This window comes from Trichinella spiralis, assembly GCF_000181795.1.
Source record: "Trichinella spiralis strain ISS 195 chromosome Unknown Scfld2, whole genome shotgun sequence".
Lineage (NCBI taxonomy): Eukaryota > Metazoa > Nematoda > Enoplea > Trichinellida > Trichinellidae > Trichinella > Trichinella spiralis.
The window spans coordinates 1,287,334-1,300,201 of NW_003526941.1; the positions used below are offsets into that span (position 1 = coordinate 1,287,334).

The 12,868-nt window shown below is 37.8% G+C and overlaps 4 protein-coding genes across 4 annotated transcripts; 2 read left to right on the forward strand and 2 right to left on the reverse strand.

The window, feature by feature from the left end:
* Positions 1-159: 159 nt before the first annotated feature.
* Tsp_02771 (zinc finger protein) lies at positions 160-2,880 on the forward strand. Its single transcript, XM_003379052.1, has 4 exons — positions 160-174; positions 429-1,116; positions 1,376-2,477; positions 2,805-2,880. Exons 1-4 carry the CDS (start codon positions 160-162, stop codon positions 2,878-2,880), a joined length of 1,881 nt encoding a protein of 626 aa, XP_003379100.1.
* Positions 2,881-4,606: 1,726 nt separating this feature from the next.
* Positions 4,607-5,164, reverse strand: Tsp_02772 (putative adipocyte plasma membrane-associated protein). The gene is made up of 3 exons (XM_003379053.1): positions 5,081-5,164; positions 4,821-4,964; positions 4,607-4,780 (listed from the first exon to the last, which is right to left on the reverse strand). The coding sequence occupies exons 1-3, from the start codon at positions 5,162-5,164 to the stop codon at positions 4,607-4,609; spliced, it is 402 nt and encodes a 133-aa protein (XP_003379101.1).
* A 2,084-nt stretch (positions 5,165-7,248) lies between these two features.
* Tsp_02773 (neuropeptide Y receptor type 2) lies at positions 7,249-7,858 on the reverse strand. Its single transcript, XM_003379054.1, is given in 3 exon segments — positions 7,249-7,391; positions 7,416-7,530; positions 7,547-7,858. The coding sequence occupies 3 exon segments, from the start codon at positions 7,856-7,858 to the stop codon at positions 7,249-7,251; spliced, it is 570 nt and encodes a 189-aa protein (XP_003379102.1).
* Positions 7,859-8,593: 735 nt separating this feature from the next.
* Positions 8,594-9,897, forward strand: Tsp_02774 (putative adipocyte plasma membrane-associated protein). Its single transcript, XM_003379055.1, has 6 exons — positions 8,594-8,598; positions 8,821-8,896; positions 9,263-9,372; positions 9,414-9,466; positions 9,697-9,741; positions 9,866-9,897. The coding sequence occupies exons 1-6, from the start codon at positions 8,594-8,596 to the stop codon at positions 9,895-9,897; spliced, it is 321 nt and encodes a 106-aa protein (XP_003379103.1).
* Positions 9,898-12,868: the final 2,971 nt, after the last annotated feature.

Here is a 12,868-nt window from a genome sequence, read left to right on the forward strand (position 1 = left end):
TATCATCGAGCTATTATTTTATTTGCATTAGTTTATTCATATGTAGATTTCATTTTTGACTTGACTTAATATTGGCTCTCTACATGGCAGTTGTTGTTGTCAGTGAAAGTTACTTGCTATCCTTTCTTATTGATTATTTTTCTTCGTATTGTTCCTTCTATGCATCAACTATTAGTATATAATTAAATATTGTTATAACAAGCTTATATATATATGTGTGTGTGTGTGTGCGTGTTTATTTCAGAGTTTATATATATATATATATATCACAAAGCGCAGCTTGTTGTGAGACTAATAATAATTCTTTTGTGCATGTTTCTTTGTTTTTTTTTTTGCTTTTGTTTTCATGTTTTCGTGGATGCTGTTTGGTTGTTCAGTTTGTATGTAATATTAATAATAATGCATTAATAATAATGAATAATTTGCAGGGCAATTTGAAAAGTCACGAACGTCAGCATACGGGCATCAAACCGCATCAGTGCGACGAGTGTGATAAAAAGTTTGCCACACAGAGCAGTTTGCGGACGCATAAAATTTCCCATTCCGCGTTGAAATTGTACTCTTGTGACAAGTGTGACAAGCAGTTTGCTCATCGTACGTCTTTGTATGCGCATAAGAAGCGTCATTTGTTCATGGAAACGAAAGAAGGAAAAGCTGAAGTAGGACAAGAAGAGGGATCGGTTTCCAATGCTGCTTTGTTGGATGTTGGAGTTCTTCCCAACGGCATGGTCGTCGTCGCGCCCACAGCGAATGATTCAGCATTACTTTCTTCTTCGTCTTCGTCTTCTTCATCTGCCTATTGTAAGACGAATGACAAACGTTGGCAGTGTCGCTTCTGTGGCAAACAGTTCGCGTTCAAATATCCAATGGTCGCACACGAACGAGTGCACACTGGTGAAAAGCCGTTCGCCTGCAAATACTGTGACAAGCATTTTTCCCAGCAAACGTCGCTGATCATGCACGAACGTTCTCACACCGGCGAAAGGCGTTACAAGTGTGACTTGTGCGACAAGCGTTTCATTCAGCCGTCGGCTTTGCACTCGCACAGGCGCACGCATACCGGCGAACGACCGTACCAGTGTAAGCTTTGTCCGAAAACATTTGCTCACGCCACCAGTTTGCGTCAGCACAACAATGTCCACGAGAAGCAACAAGCAGCAGCAGCAGCAGCAGCAGCAGCAGCAACAGCAACAACTACGACAACAACAACAACAACAACAACAGCAACAGCAGCAACAACAACAACAGCATATACTGCTGAATACATCGGTCACGACTGTTGGAAACGATGTTACTGGTGCTGCTAATGGTGGTGGTGCTGGTGCTGGTGCTGGTGGAGCTGGGCCACAGGCAGTATCGGCGAGCAAAAGCCAAGACTACGTCTGCTTTTGCGGCAAGGCGTTCACGTACATGAGCAGCTTGTCGGCGCACATGCGTTCCCACACCGGCGAACGGCCGTTCAAGTGTCGATTCTGCTCCAAGCAGTTCGCCCAGAAAGCCACTTGTCACGTGCACGAGCGCACGCATACCGGCGAAAAGCCGTACAAGTGCCGCCACTGCGAACGTTGCTTCTCCCAGTACGGCACCAAGTCGGTGCACGAGAAGAGCCACCTCGGCTTGCGTTGTTACCAGTGTCCAGTGTGTTCGAAGATGCTCTCTTCGCCGAGTGCACTTTACACGCACAAGAAGACCCACGGCGAGCGCCAGTACCAGTGCCCTCAGTGTCCCAAGCGGTTCACGTTGAAAAACTACGTCAAGTTGCACGTGAAGCAAGTGCACGAACGCCAGAGCAAGCAGCATCCGTGCCCACTCTGCGGCCGAGTCTACGGCTACTTGGGCAGCTTGCAAGTGCACATGCGCACCCACACCGGCGAGCGACCCTACCAATGCAAGCACTGCGACAAGGCGTTTACCAGCAGGGGCAATTTGATCTGCCACGAGCGCACGCACACCGGCGAACGTCCCTACCAGTGTCGAAGCTGCGACCGTCGGTTCGCCCAACGGCCGCAGCTCGTTTCCCACGAGGCAGCGGTTCACAAGTTCTCGGCAGCCGAGGGCGTCGACGGCAACGCGACCACGCCCTCGACCGCCCGTCACGTCTGCCCCTACTGCTACAAGCGGTTCGCCTACTCGAGCAGCTTGTACGTCCACATGCGCTTGCACACCGGCGAACGGCCCTACCGATGCCGCTACTGCGACAAAGCGTTCACCAGTCAAGGCAACCGTCTGGTGCACGAGCGGGTGCACACCGGAGAAAAGCCCTACCAGTGTACATTCTGTTTCCGTCGCTACGCCCAGCGAGTCGGTCTGCGCATACACATGGAACAGTGCAAAAGCAACAAGAACATGCAAGGTGTCATTGCTGAGATGTCGTTATTCGACCAACTGCTGGCTGTCACTGCCGCCGCATGTTCATCAAGCTTCCACTTGTTTCAACCATCACCGCAGCAACAACAAGTCCAACAACAACAGCAACTGTTAGCACAGTTTGATGACGGTGATGATAATAATAATGACGCTGATACAGGTGAAGATGGTTGGAGAAAAAAGAAGAAGCATCGTTTGGAAAATTTAATTCCCAAACTTTTCAGTATTTGACATTTATTTTATCTTATATATATATATTTATTTATTTATTTATTTATTACTTTATGCTTTTGTTTTATCTGCAGACAATCGTCTTATCAAAGATGTCGCAAGTGTCGTTGATGCATCCAGTTCGTCGCAAAAAGCAATGTAATTTTTTTTTTGAAATTTTAAAATTACGAGTTTTATAATTTTTGAAAATTCACTTGGAATTTCAGAGAACATGATCAACTGAAAACTGACAGTAACCAACCGATCAGTTTTACCGTCTGTGATTCTCTGATAAAAAGGTGAGAAGTGAAAAAAGCCTTTTCTTCCGTTCATAAATCAATCATCTTCTGAATACACAAGCATACGGAATTGGTCAATTGAATGTTTTGTTTTTTTAGTGATTTAATCATCAGTACCCAACCACACCCACAGCCACAGTATATTTTGCAGATGAGTGTCCACGATTATTCATTCAACAACAACGACGTGTGGAAAAGCGGCAACAACTGACTGGATGGACACAACTTTGAAATTGCAGTTTTACCACCAGTCGCCTCCACTTTCCGAACATCCGTCTGCTGATTATTCACCTGGAATATTTTGCTTGAACATGATTTGTCCAATTTCTATCGCACGTATTAATTTATTTATTTATTTGTATTTTTTATGTTCAGCAATAGCCAACCAACATTGACGATCATATATGTCGCTTGCGATTATCAGAAACATCTGTTTTCTGCTGCTGTTGTTCATATTTCACGTGAATTGTATATGTATCATCAGCATTTGAAAACACTCGTTTGATGATGGTTTTCATTCACTGCGTGGCTGTTATTGTAAATTAGCTGATGATATTTTTCACGGGTTCACCGAGCTTTTCAAATTTCTTCTGCTTTTATTGTCAACTTGGGAAAATTATACATTTCATTCAAACACTGCCTCCTGTTGACCAAATGATAATTATAACAGTAGCTTTGCTGTGTGTGCACTGACGTGACTGAGGTTTTCATTTATGCTTTTTCATTTTTCAGGAATATAAATAATAATGATAATAGCAAAATAATTGCTCTCATCAATTGTTTCACTTGTGCAACCAAATTATTATAATTGTTGTTTATTGTTAGTGGCTGACTTTTTGTTGTGCAATATTTTTTCTAGCTGAAAAAGGACGACGCATGTAATGAATGCATACAAATTTTGCTCACAACTGCTACGTATACTGTCTGTCCGTCGACAGTTGTTTGCCAAGTGTGGTCAATCTTGATGTCATTTCTACATTTATTTACTGCTGAACAACTGCGACAATTTCTTTTATTCTCCTTATTATTATTATTATTCATTTATTTATTAAAGGAAAATTTAAATTGGGACAAAATTGTTTTGTTGCCTTTAAAAGATGATTGATTGATTGATTGAATCAACAGATGTGATTACATCATTGTTATCAGAGTGCAAAGCTTAATTAATTTCATTATTACAGTTTTTTTCTGCTTTTGTTTTCAGTTTTTTATGCAGACAGCTTACATGTATGTTCATGTTGTCCAGCGATTTGAGCAGACGACTGTTTGTTCTTATGCAAACAAAGTTGGTGAAGTAAGTAAGAAATTTTTTATTTCATTTATTAATGCGAGTAGTACTTAAGTTGTGATTAATATAATTTCAAAGGAAAGGAGATTTTGTTGCTTTATTAATTATTATTTTTTACATTGAGTGCTGAGTGATTGGTTGGTGATCAGATATATCTGTATATATGTATGTATATAGTTTGTAATCAATTTTTTCTCTGTTCTTAGTATTGCAATGAGATTTTTATTTTTTAAATATATCATTATAAAAAAATGATGCGTACAGAGGGAAAGAGAGAGAGAGAGAGGGAGGGAGGGAGAGAAGCAGTTTTAGGCAGAAGCTTGTTGTTGCTGAGAGAAGCAAAATAAATTATGTATAAGCTTAATTGATTGAGAAAGGAAAAATGAAATGATGCCGTGGCTTAGGCTTGAAAAGTGTTGAGCTTGGATTGGGTTTGTCTCTCTCATTCGACTGCTTTGCCGAGTTCGTTGAATATGTAAAAATGACAACGGCTAGCTCGACCCCAGCTAGAACGTCGCAGGTCCAGTTCGCTTTCATGTTTCCATTCCCTTTTCAACAGTCGATCCCTGCAGAAGCACTTGTAAAACGCCCTCAGGTATTCGCGTTGAAATTTTTTCTAAATAGCAAACAAACAAATTGTACGAAATTTGACTGACAACGAGTGAAATTTTAATATTATTATTCTCTGCTCTGGGCACAACAAACGCACGTTGTAGACGCCGTAAATGATCGGATTGAGACATGAGTTGCTCATCGCCAACCAGTGAGCAGAGAAAAAGATCACGTTGATGTAATAGTATCTGTGAAAACAAACAATGCAGCGTTGAATTTCACCGATTTGGAATGAAAAAAAAATTTATTTTGATAATTTAATATTCTGTTCTCTTTTTGGTTTGTCTTTCACTCACTCGTTAACTTGTGGCCAGACTTCATTGAGAACCAAATATGTTTCATAAGGCAACCAGCAGAAGGTGAATGCGACAACGATCATCACGAGCATTTTGATTACCTGAATTGCCACAATACATGAGTTGGGAATACAATACTTTTTGAAATTATACAATGCTTAGTTTTTCTTTTCAAAATTATTTTAATTATAAACTATTTTCTAAGCTATATGTGGAGGTATTTTTAAGGTATCACATTTTATTCCAACAACGAATTCAAATTTTTAATGCATCTGGTATTAATTGATGATTGGATCATCGATCAAAAAGTAATGACTGAAGATTATACATGTTGTATATTTTGTATTTCAACTTCGTATCAGGCTCAGAAATTCAATTTGCTAATTTTGAACAGGAAAAAAAATTAATAATCTGAGGTGACAAATAAGCCCACTTTATTGTTTTATTGAAAAATTTCATCACAGTAACGTTTTTCATCATTTTCATTTTTGACTGCTCGTTACTTCGATGAAAGCTAACGGTGACATTTGCATTCACTGGCTCGTCTTCTCAATGACTACTATATGGGAAATTAACTTTCGAATGCATAAGACTACTTCCCCTATATTGTTGTTGTTGTGTATTGATAAGTGAGCTTATTGTTTCCATGAAAAATGCTTGCTAATATATATGACATCAGCGGCAACATCAACATCTCTACTTGCTTTTTATTCCCTTTCCGCAGGAACCAAACTACTAAAAAATTTGATAAATTTTTTGCACAAATATACTTTCAAAAATTGTTTTTAACAGCAGACGACACTTTTTATTTATTGAAGTGAATTTTGTATATTTGCATAATGTTGTTTGTCTTGCTCTTGCATTTCACATTTCACTGCACTGCACTCACTGTAACATCTGTGTGTAATCACTGTATAAGCATAATCACTGTGTAGGCATCACTTTATCTTGGCACGAAGCGGACGACAATTTTACCGCTGCTTTTTGCCTATTGTTGCTGTCCCGTTGGTAGTGGTGGTGGTGGTGTTCACGCATTGAGCTGAAAATTTCTGTTGCACATCTCTTATCTTACCAATTGAGATGCATTATCACAAATGCAAACAGTGCTCTATTTATTATTCATTGCCAATGAATTCGAAAATAATAAACCACGTGTTGCCTTTAAGTTGTTGCACAGGATCTGAAATTTGCATACATTTGCTGCACTCGGTGGTTAATTGTGGCGAATTTAGAAATTACAAATTTTGACAGTTGGATCAAATTTATAGGATTCTTATTCTTCTTGTTCAAAGTAATAGTAGTAGTAATAGTTGGTCAGCTTTCCATTGCTAATGCATTCGAATTCAGCTGACATGCATCAGCTTTGCTGGTCAGGCAGTTCTTTTGCAATAGTTGTAAATTAGCAAATTCTCCACTCCACCTTATATTGTCCAGGTAAAATATCACACCAATGCTGCAAAAAGCAGTAAGTAAAGTTAGAGCTGTCCGGTTGTCTTCCTTTGCTTACGGCATGTGAAAATCAATTTGCGCACACGTCGTCGAATGGCTGGCTAATTTGATCGTCTTTCTAAACCCGCCTTTCACAACTGCACTGTTGTTTATTGGTCTATTTCATGAAATGGCGGGTGTGTTTATGATGCGTTGCGTCAAATGATAAATGTAACGTTAATTAATTAATTATCCGCATACCCGCAGAGTCGCATGAAATTAAATAGGCGAACGTTTAGATTTATATATACGACCACATTTTGCAGATATTTGCAAACTTTTATGACGGTATTTGTCATTTCTTTCGCCAACTCTGCACTCATATGTTAACCCTGCACATGTTGATTAATTAAATTGTTCATGATGCAGTAAATGTAAAATTTTGAAAATTTACCTTCGCCTCAAAAGGAAGAACGTTAATTTTAGTAACAAATATTTGCAGCATTTGCAGATTTTGTTTTGTTGTTGCATTTTATGCATTAACTTCAGTATCCATCTCTAGTGCTTTCCCAACTTTGCTTTAAGAAATGAAAAATACAAAATTTTCTGTGCTTACTTACCGTACGTTTGCTTCTTTCAAACTTTCGATCTGAATGGTTCAGTATGGGCGGCGTTACCCATACATTGTAGGCAATGATACAATAGACAACATTGATGATCACCAACGGGACAAAGTATTGGATGATTGTCAAATACACGTTGTAAGCTTTCCACCAGGTTTCCTCGCTGTGCAGAGGCAGGCACATGGACCCTGAGTGGTTTGTCCCAGAGGTGGGGTCTTCGAACTTGAACACTCGATGGTCAACCCCGTAAGGTATACTGATGGCGACGCTGATTATCCAAATCAGTAATAACCAAATTTTGGCTGTCGTCTGTTGCATGGTACCGTGACCGCTGGTGACCACCGCCCGGAATCGGTCGACTGAAGACAAGCTGAGCGTGAACACCGATACTGACAACGAGACGGTTTCTATGAATGGAACAACACTGCACATAGCTGACGGAAGGAACCACCTTTGCAATAAAGCTGCCTGAAATTTGAACGGAATCGCCAACAAGCCGGTCATCAAATCGGCAACCGCCAGATTGACAATGAAGAAATTGGTCACCACTTGCAACCGGTTAGACGTGAAGAACACATATATGACGAGAGCGTTGCCAGCCACTGTGAGGAAGGCAATCACCGCGTACAGTATGAACCATATGACCAGCTCAATTGTGCTCAACTGGTGCAAGCCAGTTGAGGTGGTGAAATTATTACTGGCAGTGTTGTTTCCACTTTCCAACAGATGATCCATCGTTTGGCCTGCCTAACTGCTAACAATTTACCTCACTGAGCGCATCAGTACAATAAAGCCTACAAAAAGGAATAACCATAGCATTTAGAATTGAGAAGTGAAGTTGAAAAGAGCATCGCGTATCCGACATGCACAAGCAGATACATATGGATGGAATAGAAGAATGTGCAAAATAAATAAATTAAGGATGCGCATATTTGTGTATGCATGTGCATGCATACATGTACATATATATATATATATATATATATATATATATATATATATATATAAAGTCTGCTGAGTGAATTTTTGTTGATCATGTTTTTAAAGTACATCATGGAGAAGAACAAATCGTCGTCTTTTGTTGATGTTTCTTAAGTGCAAGCAAAGTGCAGTGGTAGTAGGGCTGTTGGAAAAGCATGCTGATGCCATTCAAAAGGATGTTTCAAAACAGTCGGCAAATAATTCATATTGTAGACGTGCGCGATATTGATTTCAGTGGCACTTGGTTTTCTGAAACTCCTTTGTCATTTTCTTTTTCAGCAGCTAAATTTGACCACACGTCGCTGTCATTGCACAATGCTTTAATAGCAACTGAAAGTCAAAAAAGAAATAGATGAAAATTCAAACTGCTTATTCATGTAACTTTTGTATTTTCCAAGTAATATTTGTATAATATAGGGAAAATTTTTTATTTTATTTTATTTTATTCTGTTCTGTTTTGTTCTGTTGTATGTTTTAGTTTCAATAAAAATGAGGTATGTATGTGCAAAATAAAAATGAGAGCGGAGAGCCTTTTTTCGTGAGTATAATGTATGCAACGTATTTTGTATTTGACGCAAAGAGTTAGCTGCAAAAAGTTCGAATTTATTTGGAAAGTTTAAGTACATCTTTTTTTGTAAACGGACAACTTACATCTCTATTCTTATATCGTGTTAGGAAGTTGGATATCATGGGTTTTTTTGTTTTTTCTATTGCAGCTTTGCGTCGTCCTTTAATATGCTCAGTCAGTTCTCCTCAAATAAGAAAGCTAATACGCACACTCAAAATGCACACGTAAATATATGTCCAAAAATACACAAACGAGCAATTGCACATTATTATGCGCACAGTATATGTGCATTTATTTGAATGCTTTTGATTTAAATGTGTTATTATACAGCATACATAATGTATGGTAGTTATTATTAGAGAAAATGAATATTTTTTATTCGTTCTCAGAGAATTCAGAAAATTTGAAGTAGATTCGATTTAGAGAAATCAATTTTGTTGAAGAAAAAAACTAGTGATAAACTATTTAACAACGTGTAATTGCAATATATGTGAAGATACTGCCGAAAATTAAAGTACAAAGATGTTTGCTTCTGATTAAATTTGATTATTGTTCAAAATTTAATACGCGCATATTTAAATTTTTTATAGGAATCCTGTGAATTTCAAAAGGGAAAAAAACGAACGCATTTTTATCGTTGGAGAGGACCGCAGAGTTTTCAACAGAGAAAATGTTCCCAAAGCGATTCCATAAGCAAGCAGTAAGTACGTCATTTCCTATTTCAATATTATTGAACAAAAGACAAAGTCTTGTCAAAACCGCGCTACTACTAGCTGTAACGATTGCTAGCTTTGGTTAGTTTTCTAGTTTTCTAGTGTTCAAGTGGGCAGGCAGGCAATTTATTTCAATCCATTCTTCATTTCAGACTATTATTTTCAAAAATTAAATTCTTTATCAACAGCTAACATTCCGTAAAACCATGTTAATATGGAACGGTGCTGCCCGGAACTTCTTTAGGCGAGGTTTTCTTCACAAGCAGTCTGCTGGAAAATTATTGTGCATTTGACTGTTCAGGTATTTTCAGATATTGACAGAGATGCTTTGATGAAGGATGCGACGTTGAAATGCGGTATTTAATTAGTTAAGATGATAATCCATTTTCTGTGAGCAAAACAAAGTGAAAAACCAAACAAACAGTACTCCCATGAGTAGTTATTATAGTAGTCTATCTCAATCACTTAAATTAGCTTCAGTCAGCAGGGTGCCATATTCTGCTTTAAAATGAATGGATGTGTATTTTGGATGAGTAAAAAAACTGGTGAAAACTGGGAAAGGAGATAAAAAACAGAGATTTATTTACATATTTTACATTTTGTGAAAGAAGAAGATGGAAATGCAATGCGATCTTAGGAAACGGAATTGATCGATTTTCAGGTTCAACGGGCAGAAGGTTTTGCTTGCTGTGGTTGCTTTCTTCCTTCTTTGACTTTTCTCTCACTTACTAATAATAATATATTACTTCTTTATGCGAACATTATTTCATTTCGAACAGATGGAATCAACAGTTAGAAAACAAAATAAAATATATACATATACGTATCCGTGTGGGTGTATATAGTTTTTGAAAAATTTAACTTATTGTAAAAATTGTATTATTCAAATCAGTTGCTGTACGTGCTATGTATGTGAGGTTATTATTATTATTATTATTATCATAGGAAGTGAAAATCGCGCAAGAAAGCGTGGACGCGTCGCGCGGTGATATCTGACACTCAATTACACTGCACTCTCTGTGCTGATTTTGAAGTTGTTGGTCAGATTGATCTAATCATTATGTATCCTTTGTCGAAGTGAAGTATTAAATGGAATTGTGCTGCAAGATGTTAGGTGAGAGGCGAAAAAATTAGTCTCAATTGGTCCACTGTTTGCCAATAGTTGCCTGTAATCGTCATGTTCGACTCTTGACATTTGTCTGTCTGCGTCAGTGGAACGTAATTTATCCGCTTTGTTGTTGGAGTATTTTGAGGCTTTGTTCAACTTTATTTTTTTTTGTGTAAAAGCGGATTTTCATGTTGCACGCTTGTTTTACTTCTCTTATATTGAAAATTGCTAGAGAATTAATTATTTACTGATAATCGGCTCTTCTGTTTGGTTGAACTGGAATTGCATGTCAACCTGTGCTTGTTGGAACTTTCTTATTTAGTTTTTCCAGTGAAATTTTTATGTTCACACCAACAACAAGCAGCAAAGCCTAACCACACCGCCTGGTACTTGGATGGAAAAAAATTCTTGCTTTTTTCTCCAAAGAATTGACATGGTAAAATAACAACGTCAAAATTTTATGAGATGCGTAATGATTTCAAAAAAATAGCATACAATGATGACGCAATATTAAGGACACAGTTTTTTACCAGAGGTGTAAAGGAAATGTAAATGGCTTTTTCTCCTCTTTTTATGATGATGAACTGAAGCTGTTGGTCACGAGTGCGTTTACCAACAGGAAGCGCATGGCGAGGCGAGCTTGTGGCTAGGGAAATGCAATGCATTGAGCACTGGTACATTCTCAAAGGAAATCAAGAAAGCTAAGAAATTTACAGCTGATCTTCTCACGACAAAATTGTCAGAATAACACTTGTAATTTGGAATAAAAATAACTATCTGACCGCCGGTTGAAAGCATTTTTGTTCCATAGTTGAAATATTTCACGAAGAAAGAAAAGTTCCTGATTGTTCAAAAAGCAAAATTTCCAGATTTTCAGGATCAATTGTCCGGAGTTTTGGTTCCTTTGAAATTCAATCACTTATTACTTATCACTTAAATAGCTTACGGCATTATACAAATGGGCGACATTGTTCATTTGAAGCGCTCATGTTCTTAGACTGATCCAAATTCTACCATTTATTTGTCGTAATATAATATAGTATAATATAATATAATATTGTGCGTATTATAATTTCCTGGTCATCTAACTAACAGCTTGCTTAAGATAGTGATGGATTCTATTTTGTTTTACCGCGAGATACTGAACACTCATTGTTTGCAATTCGAGTAAATAAATAAATAATCTAGAGATTTGCTGAAAATTCTTGCACATTCATGATCGAAAGTTCATTTACAATTTTGTATTTGCATATTATATTAAAATGTCACTACTGCTCAGTCACTTTATGACAGTCTATCAACAGCAGTGGAGTCCTTTTTGTGATAAGTCATTTTGAAAGCTTTGTTGCCTCATTTCAAGAAGTCTCACTTATAAATGAACGATAGACTGTTTGGAATGTTAAACTGAACTATGTATGCATCTGCTACTTAAAACCAAGCAGCAGGACGTGAGCGTATTTTGTAAATTAAAGTTTGAATGTTCAGAGCAAAAGAATTTACCTGCTATATAAACAGGTGACTATCATAAGAGCACGTCTAACTTTAACAAAGAACTCTTTAGTAGTGAAATAGGAACGTTAAATGCAATAGCAGAGGTAAATGAATTCTTCAGAATCGTAAAATACGCGCTATATACTTGGGAAAGTCTAATTTAACAACATCAGACACGGATCAAATTGTAGGCAATAACTTACGTGAGAAAAGGGAAGATGTTCTTCCCAAGTCTTCAATTTCAGGAAAATTTCTCTGGATGGAAAATTAGAATTGTAACTGATTTCGGTGAAGTTGTCGAATGCGGAACCAATCTGCGAAGTAAATGAATAGCGATAGACTGGCAATGACACACCCAGACGTTGGCGGATCGATTGGTCATTGGTCGATGTTGAACAGTTGTTGAACGAGCAGTGTTCACGTAGTTGTTGTAATGAGAATAATAATAACAATAGTGGTAGTATTAGTAGTAGTAATAATAGCAGTAGTAGGAGGAGGAGTTAGTAGTAGTAATATTAGTGGCGGTGGTAATATTAGTAATATTAGTAGTAGTAGTAGTAGTAGTAGTAGTAGTAGTAGTAGTAGTACATGTTGCTCAGTTCCACGTCAGGCAGGCAGATTGGTCTGAAAACTGAGGCATTTGTACCACAAACAGGGTCCAATTTTGCTAAATATCAGCTTTGCAAGAGTCGGTTTAACTTAATTTTTGGTCATTTACTAACGGAGAAGGAACGTTTAGCTGCTGGTTGATCGAATTCTATGACGTGGCACAGTGGTCAGCTAGGCTGAAATCATTTCCAACGTTTAACACAAAGTACTGCATGACCATCTGATAGAGTTCAATTACCCTCGAAAAGTGGCTAGCTGCTGCTTGAACAATTTCG